Source organism: Podarcis vaucheri (genome assembly GCF_965113315.1).
Source record: "Podarcis vaucheri genome assembly, chromosome: 4".
Taxonomy (NCBI): Eukaryota; Metazoa; Chordata; class Lepidosauria; order Squamata; family Lacertidae; genus Podarcis; species Podarcis vaucheri.
The window spans coordinates 41064999-41083332 of NC_138762.1; the positions used below are offsets into that span (position 1 = coordinate 41064999).

Consider the following 18334-nt stretch of genomic DNA (forward strand, 5'->3'; position numbering starts at 1 on the left):
TTACTGTAGCATTCAGACATCAATTCCTTCCATAAACGATCACCCATGTGAAGCAGCCTGACCCTGGAAGCATGAATAGTTGTGGTGAACTGAAGTGGTTTGGGGTTGGGGAGGCGAGAGATGAGAATGAGTGAAGGAGAGTGTGTGGCAGGTCCTTAAACACTATTATCCTAATTTTTAAATATGCCTGCCTATTGTTAATTTTGTGATGGGGGGTTACAGTGTATATTTGATTTTAGTTAACTCTAAATTTCTGAGATTTGATGAGCTACAAAGGAAGGAAGGAGAAAATTTGTAAATACCTTTCAATAGCCAGTTCATCTGTGATTGTCCCCTTGTAATCTGGATGTTGTAGGCTGATTTAAGAGTGGGCATTGACCAAGGCCTCTTTCAACTCAGGGGTTGGGAATCTGTATCCCTCCAGATGTGGTTGGGCTGCAGTTCCCTTCATCCCTAACCATTAGCTAGGATGGCTGGGGCTGATCCGAGATTGAGCCCCTCAACATCTGGAGGGCCACAAGTTCCCCACTCTTGATTTATGAACTCAGCTCTGATTAAATTTGTAATTTCTCATCACTTGGTAACAAGCAGCTTATTTGTGAGCTGTAATCATCGAAAGGCAATGGTGTTTGAGGGAATATGAAAGTCCTGCCTGTGACCTATTCACACATGCAAGCCATTAGTTGATATTCCTTCCCTCATGCATACTTGAAACAGCACGTCTATTATTTAAATTGCAGCCAAATTTCAAATAAATTATAATTAGTTGGACTTAAGCTCACTTAAATTTAGCTGGATTGTACCCATTGCCTAAAATAAGACCCCATTCAACCTAACTGAATCAATTGGAATTAATAATGTATGCACAAATGGGAGCTGTTTTCTTTGGTTTCGTCTTCAACAGCTCCCCTGCCCTTTAGCCATAAACTGATCTTAAAATGTTGACAAGTCACCATCCCATACTGGTATTATAGCTGCATAAAATCAAAAGCACAGCGGCATTGTTCTGTGTAGTGAACTAGATGAATTGCCTTCAGATTCCCACATAGCTGAGAGCTTTCAACTACTAGGAAGTTCCTTATTCTGAAAGATATCCAGCAGCTGGATTTATAATAAGCTTCACAAGAGCAGTGCTGTGAACCACCCTAGATAAGATTTAGGCACCTGCTGAAGCAAAGATCTCAGTGCATAATCCTTACACTCCAAACAAGGGTGATCACACTGTCTTTCACCATTGATCTTTAAGATGTCAGAAGCTGACTCTGGATTTTAGAGGAGGTGAAGTTAAGAAGGCTGGCAGGGGAGGAGAATAATTTAACTGTACAGTATTCATACAGCTGGCATCAGGATCTCTCCATCAACCACCGTGAGGCTTTCTCAACAGGAATGACAAAGCAGCATCAAAGCTTCTATTTTGTGCATGAAACTGAAAGTCTGAACATGTTTACTCCAGAAAAACCATTACAAAAGCATATATGATTTTTACCTCTCCATCTGGGAAAGCCACAGCCCCATAATTTGTGGTTCCTGAAGTGAATATCTTGTGCAGTCGGTTACTTTTCAAGTGGACTTGGCGTATCCTTGATTTATCACACACATGTTAAACATATGAGGAACACGTTAGTTTCGCTCACTTTGTATCTCTATTAAAAGGAGACAGACAGACAACAACACATGAAAGAGTGAAACAAGCCAAAGTTTAATATGCATTTTAAAGTACCAGTGAAAAATAACCGCCACTGATTGTTCTTACAGAGAAAGTTGTTAGATAAGAATAGTTTGTCTCTGACGTGAAAGTTAGGGGCATTTTGTGTTCCTTGCTGTCTTTTCCGCCTTGCTTTCTTTTATCTCCTTTTATGTTTGCAGACCCTCTAGACAGGGTCTTCAACCCAATAAATTTTAGGGCATATGTTCCATACACCTAATGCACACATTAAGGACCAGGGCAGGCCCTGTCTTAAATATTAAATTTTAAAATGCTTGAAATCGTGCTTCATAAAACTGTTCTTTAAACAAAGCTCTTCAACAGGATAGGTACTAAAGTTAGTTTTATTTTGGCAAATTCCACTTGCTCTCCATTTGATATTTTCACCAAATAAGGATTTTTTTTTCCTTGGTGTACATATCTATATATGATTTTCTTGTTCAAATTCTGCCATTTCCCTAGAACATGTGCCTACATCAGTGAATAAGATTTGAGCTTGATCAAGAAGCCATTTGAATCACTACAGTCTTGGAATTTGGCCTTGAGGGAAACTTAGAAGCTCACTCTCTGCTAAAAAAAATGATTTCTCTGGAGTTCAACAGTCATGCTCATTGCTGTAGAATCATAATGAATTTCATAATTCTTTAGTTCATTCACACAGTTTTCTGTTTCTGAGAAAATGCAATTAATAATAATAATAATAATAATAATAATAATAATAATTTTATTTATTTCCCACCCATCTGGCTGGGATTCCCCAGCCAGCTTACAGCATATATAAAAATATAAAACTTATATAAATATATAAAACTTACAGCATATATAAAAATACAACAAAACATCAAACATTAAAAAACACAATATCGTATACAGTGGTACCTCGGGTAACAGACGCTTCGGCTTATGCATTTTCAGGTTACAGACGCGCCGAAACCTAGAAGTACCAGAACGGGTTACTTCTGGGTTTCGGCGCTCGCTCATGCACAGAAGCGCTGAACCGCATGACGCGCGTGTGCAGACGCGGCGCTGCGGGTTGCGAATGCCGTGGGTTGCGAATGTGCCTCCCACACGGATCACGTTTGCAACCCAAGGTTCCACTGTACAGGCAAAAACAAACCAATAAATCAATAGAAACCAATAACAACAACAACAATAATAAACAGTTTTAAGTTATACCCAACATTATTCTTTCCATAACAAAACCTGACCCTCATCTCCCCTTCTCCCACTATAGCATGGATTCTGCAGAAAGAAGTAGTTAAGAAAAAAAAATGCACCAGTTCTTAATGAGAGGATGTTTATAGAAATCGTTGGGCCAGATGTTCCACCTGTGCCATTTCACTTGTCAGATAAACAAATAGGAAACTGGTGGATAGTGGCCAAAATTGTATGAGCTCAACTGCAAAATGTCTCCTTGTTACAAAAGGAAAGGTTTGTCTTTTGAGAAAAGTCATTGTTTCTGAAAGGTGTTTGACTGAGATAAAGAGAATATAATCATCTATTTGTTCACAAAGAAATAGCAGCAAGACAAGTTTCATCCAAAATCCCCATCCTTCAGGCATGTCTTATGTAATCTACAGGGACCACCACATAAAGGTGAGAATGTAGATCGTTCTTCATGACTTGCCCTCTTCAGTGATGTTCCCAATAGGGAACCTATCAGAGTTAGTTAACATTGTAATTATTTTGCTTGTGCTATCAGTCATCTGCGAACCGAGCTGTGAGACATCCCTTCCCAAGATGTTTCATACTGGTCACTGAAGACTTGCCAAAAAGCAGTAGTTCTTGACAGTGTTTTTCCAACCAAACAAAAGCAGGCATACTGAAGTAGAATAGTCAAATTTTCACAGATTTCCCTCAGCAAAATAACTTTAAGATTGCAAGAATACTGTAATTAAAATGCACATTTGCATGATAAACTGCAGTATTGTTCGCTCAAAGGTTACATACAATAGTTCTAGAAAATGTGGAGGCCCAGTGGAATAGGACATAAGTCTCTGTGTAAAGGGCATTTAGAGTATCCATACAAGGCCATTCTGTGTGCTCTGGCACTTGTCAGGGTGTCCTGTTGAGCCAGAAGCGGTTTAGTCATGCTGTCTGTCTGTGGACAAACAGGAAAGCTGTCTGTGGCTAAATACCAGCTCCCTCGGCCTGAAGTGAGATGAACAGCACACCCCATAGTCACCTTTGACTGGACTTAACAGTCCATGGGCCCTCTACCTTTTACCTTACCTACAAGGAAATACATAATTAGTGAGGTCACCAGTTTAGAAGTCTTTTGAAAACTAAAAGTTCTTTTGCTTTAAAGCCTTGTGAAAGAGTTGTGATAGTTTTTATTTTAAACACTGTTATATTTTATTCATTCATATGGAATTTAACAGCAGTTTATGCATTCAGAAACAGAGTGTTGGATCCAGACAAAGGTTACATTCAGACATAAGGATCATTGCTTTAGTTTTTCTGGTTCTGTCCCAATTTCTAACATTTCTTTTACACCGCAGCACCTGTTAAATTATAGAGCTATGGGTTTTTTAATCGAAAAACCACCCATGTTGCATTAAATTTTAGTTGCACCAGTCGGTGTGATGTGACACAACAAGGAATGTCATTGGAATTGTCACCCCCCACACCCTTTCTGGGCATTCACTCTATTGTTCCCCCATGATTCACTGTACAGTGTGCTAGAATACCACCTAAAATTTCATTACATGAGCAGCGGGGGCCTGATCCATGAAAACTGCAGCAAATTTCAAGGATTACAACAGATTATTTTCCGGTAACAACACAGAAAATAGCTTTGAACTGCCACTAGATTATGCTTGATTTCCAGAGATGCATTTTATGTGAAAATTAACAGGTAAGGAAACATCTGGAAGATGGAATAATCTCACGTCTGAATGCAGCCTAAGTTAGTTGCATTGAACTCATTGTGAAGTGAAATCATGACTAACGTTCATTTCAGTGGGACCTAATCTCAAATAGCTTAGTCTGGATCCAAGACAGAATCTACCTAATTACCCAGTAAAAATCATCCAATGTAGTAATGTAAAACAATACAATAAACCAGCACATACTGACACATAAACAGTACCTAAGACATAAGAACGAAACATAGCAGCCAGTAATCAACAGTTCCCAAAGGCTTTCTGAATGGGATTTTTTTTAAAAACCAAGCTCTGAAAGGGCTTATGGGAGAAGGTGAACCTGACCTTTCTTGGAAACAAGTCCTAGAGCATCAGGGTTGCTAGAGTTTTCTGTTAGCTGAGGCTAAACTAGGCCACCTCCCTGCAAGTGGGATCATCTTAAAAGATAGTCCTGGTTGCGGGCAGGCCCTCAATCCAGTTTCCTTCACCCTGGCGTGGGCGGAGCAATACCCTCACGCCAGGGTGGCACCATGATCACCCCAGGCCTATTGGCCAATCATTTTGAGTGGGGTGATCATGGGGGAGGGGTATAAAAGCAGCAGTGCAGCGTGTGCCAAGCAGCTGCCTCGCCCTGCCGAACACCGGCCCACCCTCTGTTAGGTGCCCTATGGCCTTGCTTTGGACTTTGGTTGGTCGCCCGTCTTAGGATGGGGACCAGGTAGGAATTTTTCCATTTGGCAGATTGGCATTAGCCACTTGGTTTTCACCTACCTCTTAGCAATCGTCACAACTTTGTAAGGTTTGGCGGTTAGGCATTGGTATTGTTGAGTGGGGCAGGGGAGGTTGGCCATCACCTGCCCCTTCATTGTTCAAGGGTATTCCATTAAATGAATCCGGGGTCTAGATCCTGTATGAAGTCTGGTTGAGGGCCTAGGGCCTACCAGGCCTCTGGAAGAACCTGGGGAGATGCAGGCAGGTTCCCCCAAAGCAGCTTCCTCTTTTGGTGTTTACCCCTACTGACTTCCTGCAAAGGGGGCAGGAGTCTGATATAGTCTTTTGCCAATGCCTAAGCCAATACCGCTACATTTGCTGTAATCAATAACATTGTGCCCTAAATTTTGCTCATTAACTTTAAACCAAAATTCTGCGTCAGTGTGAATTTCTTTATTCCTAATGGGGGGTTGGCTTGAAGGTCTTGTCATGCAATGAGCAGGGTTTCATCTAAAGCACACAAATGCTGAGCAGAGACAAGAGCACAAACTGGTCAACTGCAATCCTGTGGGCCAATTGTTCCTCAATTCTTCTAACTCTTCTACCTCATTTCTTTGGGCTTCAGTGATGGGGATCTGAATTCAGAAATCAGATTCCCACTATTGCATGTCTTTTACATTTCGTGACACAACTAGGGAACAAACTTTCTCCCTAGATATGTGATGCGTTCTGCTATGCTTTAGATCAAACTGCAATGGTAAGATGGTCATGGAGTCCACCTAGTCCTCCAAGAAAGCTAAACAGGTTCGTTGACACTACACTCCAGCCTATCTAAATATCTGAAGCCCATACTGGATGTTAACCACCATAGTACGCTGCAGGGATGAAAATTTTGGGTTCTACCATGGTGGTGAGAAAGAAACCAAACAGGTTTTTCATGTGCCACTTTGCACCTGGTTTTAGATACTCCCCTCATATCCAATTTAATGGTCCAGAATCATTATGAGAGCACTGGGCAGCTGCATGCATATGAATCTTTGTGATCCCTATAGAGAGTCTACAGTCTCAACAGAACAGTTAGTAACCGTTAGGAAGCGGTAACTACTGAGTGCAGTGTATGCACATTGCAGGCATGGCTTTCCTCATGTGTTCATCTGGTGCCCAGTTATTCATGTAACAAACACAATACATGGAGTTTAAATCAATAAGGAAATTTATGTCTAGCTGCTACTAAGCTAAAGGAAGACGCATGATATGTTTAGGGATTATTTTCTCTAGCAAATCAATTTTAGCAAGGTAAATCTAAAATTATTGTCAGGAGTTTAAGAAGCTTCATGCTCTTTATGTTTTGCATCTTAAACACTTACAAGAATGAGCTTTTTCACTCCCAGACTTGCTTTCATTGCCTCCAAAATCTATGTAACAGATAAAGAATATTTATTTATGTATCCTTTAACAGTTTGCTGCCACTTAGAGTTTCCCATGTTGGAACAATCAAGCCTTTGGCTTTTATATTCAGTGAAGGTTATTTCTTCGATACTGCTGGTGTATATGCTTTAATGTTTGACTGTTTATGGTTTTGGATTTAGTTATTATATACGGAATGATGTTATTGACTGAGTAAATTTCGTACCAATATTCATGTCTGCTTAAGACTTTTAGGCATCTCTTAAATATATATTTTTAAGCTGATAGCCCTATGCAGTTGTTTAAAATATTTATTGAGTAGGGTTGGGGGAGGAATTCCATTCATGTATCATTTGAAGCCAAAGCTATCAATTTATACTTTTTCAAAAAAAATAAATAAATTGTGAACTGCAACGCAGGTGACCTTTGAAATTGGCACTTGTCCGAATTCTGCTATGTAGTTCACAAACCAGTCTTTGCAAAATTGCATCTGTTCAGGAAAAGTGTCCATAAAAATGAATATACTGATGGAAATAATGAAAAAATGCATTACATTAGGGAAAACTGCTTTCAAAAATGTGCACATTAATAAAAACTACATATAAAAATGTGTTTATTATGGGAAATTTGCACTAAAATGCTGATAGGTTTTTAAGAGAATAATAATAATAATAAAAATAATAAAAATCACACAGTGCAACAAAATATGGAGAACTGAATTGAAGACTGGAAAAATGAGAAACTGAGAGAACAAGATCCCTTTCCTTGAGTAGCCAACCATTTTAATGACTGCTTCAAATTTTGTTTTTGTTTATATTTTGCTAGAGGGCAGTATATAAATACTTATATGTATAAACAGCAAGTGAATCTCCTATACTTCAGTACCCATAACAGATATGCAGAGTTATCAGATCTTGAAATTAAAATTTCTGATGCTTGGATAGTGTGGGAGGCAACTCAGTAGCAGAATCTAGTAGTTCCTGGTGGGTCCTGGGAAAGATCTGAGTGCATAAAGTATCGGGTCACACAAATAGTTCTGCTATTGCAGAGGTGGAGTCTGATTAATAAAAGTCAGCATGTTTACTCTAATCAAGATTTCACTTTTCCATTCACATGGTGTGGTATATATCAACTATGTGCAACGTTGTTGTGGCTTCAGTAACTGGAGGAGCTGTTGGGGGGGTCAAAAACAGCTATATTTCTGAAAAATTCACAATCAACTCACTAACATTATTTGTGACTCATAGAGAGAAGTATATAAGTAAACTGTAAAAAGTGATTACAACAATTTGAGAGCAATCACTGTCATCAGGATTGTTAGCCTTGTCTCATCAACACTATATTGATTGACTTTATAGTATTATTAGTGGTGGTGGGAAATCATAACTTTTAACGATTTGTTAATTACTCATAAATATGGATGGCACTTATCTTAGCATAAGCTTGTTATGCTTGGAAAATGCAAACTAAAATGTTAAAGGGTACAAATTAGAAGAATGTAAAGATGAACTAGTAGGAAGTTATGCATGACATAGGTCTCTGCATTTCAAAACAGCCTGACTATTATTATATCTATCTTTTAACAGCAGCCTGTACTTCTGATTGTGCAATTACTAGTGAGTAGATGTTATAATCCAGATCCATTTGTGTTGCTTAAATGCTTGTCAGTTATTCTAATCCTTGTATTCCGAGCTATGCACGAAATTCTTGGACCAGTCCTTGCTGGTCTTGCCACAGTTGAGTTGTAAACGTGGTCCTTTTTCAGTCATAGGGACTGTTCCTGAAAGATCAGCAAGGAAGGCTTCAGTTATGTGAAGTTGCTTCTCCTAGGTGCATGGTTCCCCCTGGGGACATACAGGCCAGTAAGACCTGTCACGAAATTTAGTAGTTGTATATGGGAAGCTGGAGCTGCTTGCATAATGCTGAACTTCTACTGATGTGTGTGTGTGTGTGTGTGTGTGTGTGTGTGTGCATGTGTGCGTGCATGTTCTGTTGTGTTTGTCGGAAGTACCCAGATTAAGAGCAGCTTTATCCATTCAGGCAACAACAGAGCTGCTGTCAAAATCCATTTCAAGCAATAGAAGCTGCTGCACCATATGTTCATCCTGCATCACTCCAGTAAGGCCAGAGCACCTGAACCATGTAGGAGGAGCACATGCTGTGAGTGATGTTTGCTGGAAAAGTCCCTTTAAAAACACTGATGGAGTCCAGGGAGAAAATAAAGCCTAATAACTCTTTCCTGAGGAAAACAGAGCAGAAGACAGAATATAATTTGAGGAGAAAGGAACAGAGGTTCAGGAATGCATAGCAAGGAGATATTCAACCAAATATTCAGGAGAGAACTCTCTCAGAAGTACATAGCCAATCACAGCACATGTTGCGTCAGCAAGCTTTCTACAACTTTGCCTGGTTGCTAAGCAACATCTGCACCACTTCTACCTTCTTGGTTAGCTGACTTACTGATGGCATAATTCACCCTCAAGTTACAAACTAAATTATTTCTACTGTTGCACATCCAACAATGCTGTCATAGAAATGACCTACAGTAGGGGCTCCTCCTATAGATATTCATTACCTTAGTGTGCACAAACAAGAACCTTCAGACTCCTGTGTCTTGTGACAGACATTCCAGCTGCATGAAAACATTTTTGGGCAGCAATTATGCCACTACTTATATGCATGAAGCTGAACTTAGTCTGGATGCACCCTCACATTTCCCTGGTTTAAATGAATCTAGAATCAGCTAGATTAATTCCAATCGCCTAATTAAGGGTTGACCATGTTTATGACTAAAACCTGTATTTGAAAATGATGGTGGTGATTTTATGATGATGAATTCCCAGAAAGCTGTAATTTGAAAAAATTCTACGGTTTTTTGGGTCAATAAAATTATATGAGCTGAGCTAAGTTAGGGAAAAAGAAGTCTCAATGAAATCAATGGAGTAACTTTGTCATAACTTGAGTTCCAGTTGATGTCTATGAGAACTTCATTCAAGTAACCTGGACTGTTTCTATCCCATTATGACTATTCAGTTGTATTATAAACAAAACAACTACCATTTGTTTGAGCAGATATGGAATAAAATTCCAGGCCGATCTTCTAATAAATGTGAATATTTACCTTATCTGCTATTTTCAAATGAAAGCTGGCATGCATTTACTTCTTACATGTCATCTTCATCAGGTAATTTGTCTTCCATTTTTCTAGTGTCCTGCCATATTACCAGGATACCCAGCATGAACCATGGGCTCACTGAATGAGCTGTTTAAACATCTAGTAGAACATTTAATTTTATAGTTAAAGGTCACCAAGCTTTTGGGGCCAGTGGGCTTATTTACTATTTAAAGAAAACGCCATGGATGCCAGTCACAAAATGGCTGCCATGAGGGCATGGCATACAAAAAAAAAATGATGCTGATGGTCAAGGGTGGGAATATCACAAAGTGGCTGTTATGGGGTGTGGCATGACACAAAATGGCTGCTATTGGGACATAGCATAATGACTTCAATGTAGAAGAGACTGACCCAGTGCTAACAGAATATTAGTGGAATTGCAAAAAGTATGTTAAGTATTCTTAATTTGTGAAGGGATATTTATTGGGACCCTTCTCTGGTACGACAGCCTCTGGGTGTCACATTTGTGATCCCTCTCCTGATGGGACCATATGAAGGAGAGAACTTGAATATGAACAATAAAATGTTTCACCACATTGCATTTTGGTACTTGTGTTTCTTCATTATGTCAGCAAAAATTACCTGTGCCTTGATAAATGAATTGTGCTTTAGTGGTGTCTTTTTTAAAAAAGCTATATGTTTGCTTAAGCCCTGTAGAAAATTGTTAAGGATGTGGGAGAAATTTGAAGTGGACTGGGATAGGGGAACCACAGAGAATGTCACAGAAAAGTGTATGTTCAACAGTACACTGATGATTATTATTATTAGCATTGGACCTCTTGGGACTCCTTGCCCATAATGTACTCCAGTCCTGTCATATGCCTGGAATATGAAAAAATTATCAATGAGCTGCAGAATCTGGTACTAATAACACCGCAACATCATAATAAATAGGCTGAGCACTTTTTTTTGCTTCACTTTTTAATATATCAAATGTATTTCATTGCTTACATTATAGTAGCTGATTAGAAACATCTGCTCATTTGCCACCAGTCTTCTAGCAATAGAAAGCCTAACTCGTTTTCCTTCAGGCTATCCTGCTTCAAGGCTTGGGTAAGAAGTCTATAATCCAGCTGTTGAGTGTTGATACGGATCCAGGTTTATACTCAGGAGCCCTTCAAATGGAAACACCACCTCTTTGCCAAGGATTAGAACAGTGATAAACTCCATTTGCTTTCTTTTTCTTCTTCTCCACTCTAGCTCCATCCCCTATTACAATAATTAGAAAAGACCGGACATCCAGGAACAGTGTCTCTCTCTCTTGGCAAGAGCCTGAACATCCTAATGGGATCATCTTGGACTATGAAGTCAAGTACTACGAAAAGGTGGGAAAGCACAGCAAAGATGGCAGGGGGTGGGCTTGGCCCGTTCAGTTGGGTTATGGGAAGAGTAAGATAAGAAACTGAAAAGAAGTTGAAAGCTGTGTAAAAATACTCTTTCACATTCATATCCAAATTCTTCAGAATATGCTTAGCTGTCCGAACCATGAGCAAATATACAGAACAACATTTACATTCTTTTGATGTATCATATTAATGTTAATGCTTTCAGTGGCTGCATTTAATATTAGATTGGATTATTATTATTTATTTAGGCTTTTTTGTATAAATGCGTAGACTACATCAGTTTAAGAAGGTTACATAAGCATCTCAACTGTCCTTTAAAATACTACTTACACAGTACATTTAAGAAATGGAATTCTTGTTTGTTTTATACACCTGTGATATCAATGTAAAATAATTGAATTTGCGTAAGTTTCAATATTTTTCCAAATACATATTATATTACTCAACTTAGCAATTAACTTTCCAGGTAAAGTCATGTAAGCAGTAATTTCTAAGACCTGTTTAGATACTATAATTGTCCATGTTCCAGGATGCAGAAAAAGACTAGTTTCTTAGAAGGTGTTTTAACCTTTTCTATTTGGGAAGGGAGGGAATGTTACTTAATTTTCCTTATATCAGATCTTCCTCATCATTTTGTTTTTTTTAAAAAAAACACAAAACAAAACTGCAAGTTAGAAATGAAAACTAGGCATAAAAGGCAAAAACACAGGATTCAGTATGGAAAAATTAAAATTAGGGCATTATTGTCCCAACTATGTTTGGTTGACATACTTTATCATCCATTCTACTTTCCCCTCAGTTACCCACTGAAACTTATTAATTAATTTACTACTTTTTTAAGGATGCCCCATAACAAATAAATAGAACACAGCAATAATATATAACATACCATAAAGCCGTCAACAGAGGATAACAACAATAAAGCAAACTCACAACTGCACCAAGAATTTCACAGACCTTAAAGTTCAATAAATATCTGTAATCATTAAAAGATTTTTAAAAGATTTTTTTTAAAAAAAAATTAAAACCAGTGAAAATTAAAAGACCACAATGTGGTCTCCAAGTGAGCTTCTCGGATGTGACCACTGAAATGGTTCCTAACCTAGTAGTTACCCATCACATTTTAATTAGCAGGGCACCAGGAGAAAGGGCTGAGGTGTATTTAGGAGTATAATTGTGTGCCAGAGTGCAGCATGACATACAAGCATACAAAACAGCAATTATGTACTCTTAACATCTAGTGCAGCTTTTCCTAAAAAGGTTGCCTCCAAATGTTTTTGGATTCTGGCTCCCATCAGTCCCTGCCAGCAAGGTCAATGATGATGGTAGTTGTAGTCTGACAAAATATGAAGAGTGTCAGATTGGAACGGCGCCTCTTAGACTTTTACGGAGTGCCACTGAGGAATATCTATATATTAACAGTAATTCCCCATCATTTAAAATTTAGCTATTTTATTTGGCTCTTGCCTTAAGTTGGGCATTGGATCTAACAACATTTGAAAAGCCACAAGTTCCCCATCCTGAATTAACTAGAACATTTTTGTTGCATGAGATGCATTAATGGCAGAATTTCTCGCTATGAAATATAGAATTGACTATCCTCTGAGAAATATTCTCTGGTAGATTATTTTATTGGTAATGTGTTGGTTTTGTGATCCATCCACTTCTGCTTTGTGGGGAAAATGGGCAGTAATGCTTAGAAGGGGGAAAAACCAAGCCTTTTTCAAATAAATCACTGACATATTGGGTGTTTAATCAGAGGGATTCGTTCTTTTATTAAAATAAAAAAGTGTGTTAATGATCAAGTACAGCATTTTCTGAATTTCTGTTTCTCTTCTGTGAAAAAATAAACCTAGAGGCTGTTGTACAGTGAAAATCTGATGATCATTAACACAAAACAGAAATTACCATAGATACATTGCCATTCATCTCATCATATATATTTTTTAAAAAACCTTGCCAAGCAGTTTAACAATGCAATCCTATATTGTCCACTCAGAAATAATCCTCACTGATTGCAGTGGCGCTTACTCTCAGTTGAGTGGGGATAGGATGCAGATTTATGTTTATAATAAGAAATGTGACCTTTCCATAACCACAAAATCTCCTCTTTTGCATATTTATTAAAAAGAAGGAACTACCCTGACTATGCAAACATAGCCTCAGAAATTCCACTTAAGCAGCCATTCAGATTCATAAAATGATGACATTTATACTGGCAAACCTATTCCTTTTGGGCTATTAAAATAGTTACCTAGGACACACTTGCTAGGAAGGGAGTTCCATTCAATTCAGTGGGGCTTATTTCTAAGTAAACATGTTTGGGTTTGGCTGTCTGCGACATAGTGATGAATGCAAATTAAGGGACACTATCCAATGCATGGCAAGCCCTGTTTCCTTTCCCCCTGCCACTATCTATGTGCAGGCACTTCTCACTTTGTTGCAGGTTATTCATACTCTGAAGCTTGAGTAACTTGCACTGAGCAGAGTGGTGCTTGGATGTGGATATGGGAACTGTGCAGATAATTTTTTCTGCTCCCGAATGACGTTTTGCACTTACAGAGGAGGGGAAAGAAATATTATGTTAAGCTGCCCTATGGGAATTCCCCACTTTATGTTGTGCCCTCTGTTTTATCTTGCAACCTCTTTAAATAAAAAAAAAGTAGTCTATAAATATGCTTATTCGTGTATTTTATATTTCTACATTTGCAAAATATATTCTATTAATCCAATGTTTCTTGAATCCATTATTTTTATTAGTCTGAAAGGGGAGGGTTTGCATAAGGGCATCTTCTGGATGTCTTGCCGTGTTAAAGGGCCTTGATTTCAATCAGATGCCTGTGTCAAGCTGGTAAAAAAAAAAAGGCTTGAAAGGGGAAGAAAGAAAGGCAAAACACTTTCACACATGATTAATCAGCCTAAAATCATAATGCACTGTGACTCTATTTTTGATCTGCAATAATAGACCGTCAGTAATTATAACTAAAATATTGGCTAGGGGTAGTGCAATTTCACCCATTTTTCCAAATTACACCAAGAAGGACAAAGGGCTGTGGAGGGTCAAGACATTTCTGCACCCTCATGTTCTCAATAATAATAATAGACTTTATGGTTCCTTTCAAGGCAAGGAGGTGGTAGGATTGGATCGTTCTTCCGCCTCTGCCCCCTGGCTTTGGGATCTGATTTCATTGTCTCCAAAGGCATCAATCAGAAAAATAAATTTATTGTTTGTACCTTATTTCAAAATATTAATGCTCTTAATACAATTCCAAGCGTGGGTATCTGTGATTACATCAGGAACCGATCTGTTTCATCATTCTGGTGCAGGAAGATAACACACATGTGAATACAATTAACACTCAGTCTAAATTCTGTTTACACAGCCAGCATGAGGTGGAAGAGAACGTCAATATGCCACCCTATTTTGGGTTTTAATGTGGCCATTTCTTTTTTTCCTGAAGCAGGAGCAAGAGACAAGTTACACCATTCTAAGAGCAAGAAGCACCAATGTTACCATCAGTGGCCTCAAACCAGACACCACTTATGTTTTCCAAATCAGAGCTCGGACGGCTGCAGGATATGGAACCAACAGCCGCAAGTTTGAGTTTGAAACCAGCCCGGATTGTATGTATTTGTAAAAAAATGGATTTTGTCTGTTTTCCTGCATAAAATTATATGGCTGGCTAGCTTTATTCCCTCTCTAGTTCAGCAAATGTGATTCTATATTTATGATCTGCCTTTCCGGCTAACATGCCTATAAATTTTTATATTTTGTCATTATTTTAAAACATGCTATGAGAAATATACTATAAAATAATGCAGGTGGTATTCCTACTTTCTCCTGCCATATCTTATTTATGTTGCCAGAATTAAATGAATCCTGTGCTAGGCAGCAGCTCCTGCCGGGAAAGAAATTTAAAAGTTCCACAGTGTCATAATATTCTGACATTGTTGTTTAAACTTATGGACTCCTAAACTTCTGAACTCCAAAAGAACTGCAGTCACTTCAAACCACTACCACCCCACTATCTTCCAAGTACATAGAGTTGTGCTTTCATTAACTTAACTTCAGGCAAGCTCCCCCCCCCCCCCCGTAGGTGGGTGTTGGTTGGTTAGGAAGGGAATCGTAACTTTTCATGCAAATGACAGTCAAAGCAAAGGTTGATGCCAGTGAATTGCCATTTTGTATTATATTGCTTGGCTTTCTTCTACACTAAGCCCCAATGCATTGCTTTTCTGAAAGTGGCATTAAAATCAGGGCCAGAACTCTGTTCCAGCACCTCTCAGGTAGGTGCCATTGCCATTGTAAGAGAATGAGAGAGACATTCAAGGTGAATTCTGGCACCTCTTTTTCTAGAAAAATAGTACTGATTCAAATAAATGTTTCACATGGGACTTAATAAAGTGCTATATTATCTGCTAATACATGTCCCTATGGACTCTGGAAAGGAATAGAAAGTGACACAAGGGACTACAGGTTGGAACATGTCCTCTCCTCTTCCATTAGCAAAGGCCTTCAGCTAGAATAGATCATAGACTCCAAATGGGAAGACTCCATAGGTACATGGAATGACACAATTTGATGCAACCTACAATAAACTAACAGGGGACATGGGTGGCGCTGTGGTCTAAATCACTGAGCCTGGGGCTTGCCAGTTGAAAGGTCAGCAGTTCGAATCCCCACAGCGGGGTGAGCTCCCGTTGCTCAGTCCCAGCTCCTGCCAACCTAGCAGTTCAAAAGCACATAAAAGTGCAAGTAGGTAAATAGGTACCACTCTGGCGGGAAGTAAACGGTGTTTCCGTGTGCTGCTCTGGTTTCACTAGAAGTGGCTTAGTCATGCTGGCCACATGACCCAGAAAAACTGTCTGTGGACAAATGTCGGCTCCCTCAGCCAGTAAAGCGAGATGAGTGCCGCAACCCCAGAGTCGTTCACGACAGGACATAACTGTCAGGGGTCCTTTACCTTTACCTTTTTACAATAAATGGGACGCGGGTGGCGCATGGGACGCGGGTGGCGCATGGGACGCGGGTGGCGCATGGGACGCGGGTGGCGCTGTGGGTTAAAGCCTCAGCGCCTAGGGCTTGCCAATCGAAAGGTCGGGAGTTCGAATCCCCGCGGCGGGGTGCGCTCCCGCTGCTCGGTCCCAGCGCCTGCCAACCTAGCAGTTCGAAAGCACCCCCGGGTGCAAGTAGATAAATAGGTACCGCTTACCAGCGGGAAGGTAAACGGCGTTCCGTGTGCTGCGCTGGCTCGCCAGATGCAGCTTTGTCACGCTGGCCACGTGACCCGGAAGTGTCTCCGGACAGCGCTGGCCCCCGGCCTATAGATGTGAGATGGGCGCACAAACCCCAGAGTCTGTCAAGACTGGCCCGCTCGGGCAGGGGTACCTTTACCTAAACTTTTCATGAAACAATGAGTTCATGAAACTCATTACAGTGGTACCTCAGGTTACAAACACTTCAGGTTACAAACTCCACTAACCCGGAAGTAGTACCCCAGGATGAGAACAGAAATCGTGTGGTGGCTGTGCGGCGGCAGCAGGAGGCCCCATTAGCTAAAGTGGTATATCAGGTTAAGAACAGTTTGGGTTTAAGAACAGACCTCCGGTACGAATTAGGTTCGTAACCCGAGGTACAACTGTACAACATACCATGGTCATTATTAGTCCTTGGTACCTTTGAGATAGGTTCTGGAATTATCACATTGTTATCTTACATTCACTACTGCAGTTGATGGAGTGACAAATACATGCAAGAACCCCCACAAAATAGCCATTTTCTGGGAAAGTCCTGCGTTCCAAAACTTTGGGCAGAGACATTACTTAACCAGAATATGTACAGTACCCTTGCTTACACTAAACATTAACAATGTCATGCTGTTGGCTTGTAGGCTTCCCATGGGCATCTTGTTGACCATTCTGAGGACAAAATGCTGTACTAGTTAGGCCTCTGGTCTGATCTTGCAGATCTCTTCATAGAAAAGCAACAACAACCAAAGCCAACTCAAGTCATCAGACCATTTCAAATGTACACAATGTAATTCTATATTTTAAAACACAAACGCTTATCTTTTGACTCCCCTAATGAGCCACTGGGTCTGAGAATCGCCTCCCTTGATAGCATTTATGAAAATATTTGAGTGAGTTAATATTCAACATGTCCATCTCAATTACAGTGTGCACTACCAGTCAGCAATAATATCACCATCTAGTAGTTGGTCCTGATTAATTTGTCAGACATCGGAGATTGGAGGAAGGTGGGAGGAATTCCAAAGTTATAGCATAACACAGATTATACCACAGATACAGTGGCAGCAACTTTTCTGACAGACTTCTCATAAGGCCTGAGTGTCTGGAGTGTTTGGAGAGTATAAGGTCTCAAAAATAAACAGAGAAAATTTAGCAGCAAGCCAAGCAATCTTGTTTGAATTTTTGAGATTTGTGAGCTTTTGAAATTCCAGCTTTTTCTGGAAAGTAGCTGAGCTCCCGATTTTAGCAAACTAATGACTTATTATGATGACCTTCAGTCTATGGAATAAATTGTATGATGCATAGAGAATATAAAACCATTTAGGGTATGATATATGGGAATAGATGGCAAATAAATATGTTTTTGTGTTGTCTTAACTTGAACCAAGATGCATGTGGATGCCTCTGGCAAATGCACAGAATGTAGGTGATAAAAAGTTTTGCAGAACAGATGGAAGACTTGTTGTTTCTTATTATCATGATACTATTTTGGTGGATATTCTGATTGGTTACTTAAAAATCATGACTTGGATTTCAATATTCTTATTATGTTTTAAGTACTTTTTTGCACAGCATTTGAAACTTTGGACTTGATCCATTGACTTTAAAACAAGCATTTTTAAAGACCAAGTTCATTGATACATTAGCTCTTAAGTGCAGTGTGTTATTTTACAAAACTTCACAGTTTTATTTATTTATTTATTAAATTTGTGTAAAAAGCAAACAGCAAAAACCCATATTTAAGGACACGAATACAAAGCTAATGTATGGTCTGGTTTGGCCCTTTAGAGGTTATTGTGATGGAGAGTTGGAATGAGACCTGAAGGAGTAGGTGATGTCCATTTTCCATTCATATTAGGAGCTCAGTTTAAACAGA

General features: G+C 39.3%; 1 protein-coding gene across 5 annotated transcripts in view; it reads left to right on the top strand.

Annotated features, from left to right (window-relative positions):
* The window catches only part of EPHA3 (EPH receptor A3), a 217515-nt gene that overhangs the window by 155376 nt on the left and 43805 nt on the right, over nt 1-18334 (top strand). For 2 of the 5 annotated variants that reach the window (XM_082219719.1, XM_082219723.1), the window contains 3 exons: nt 8274-8303; nt 11063-11187; nt 14670-14832. In XM_082219719.1, the coding sequence (XP_082075845.1) occupies nt 8274-8303; nt 11063-11187; nt 14670-14832 (318 nt within the window). The remainder of the gene's footprint in view (nt 1-8273; nt 8304-11062; nt 11188-14669; nt 14833-18334) is intronic. The other 3 variants (XM_082219720.1, XM_082219721.1, XM_082219722.1) reach the window with 3 other exon arrangements.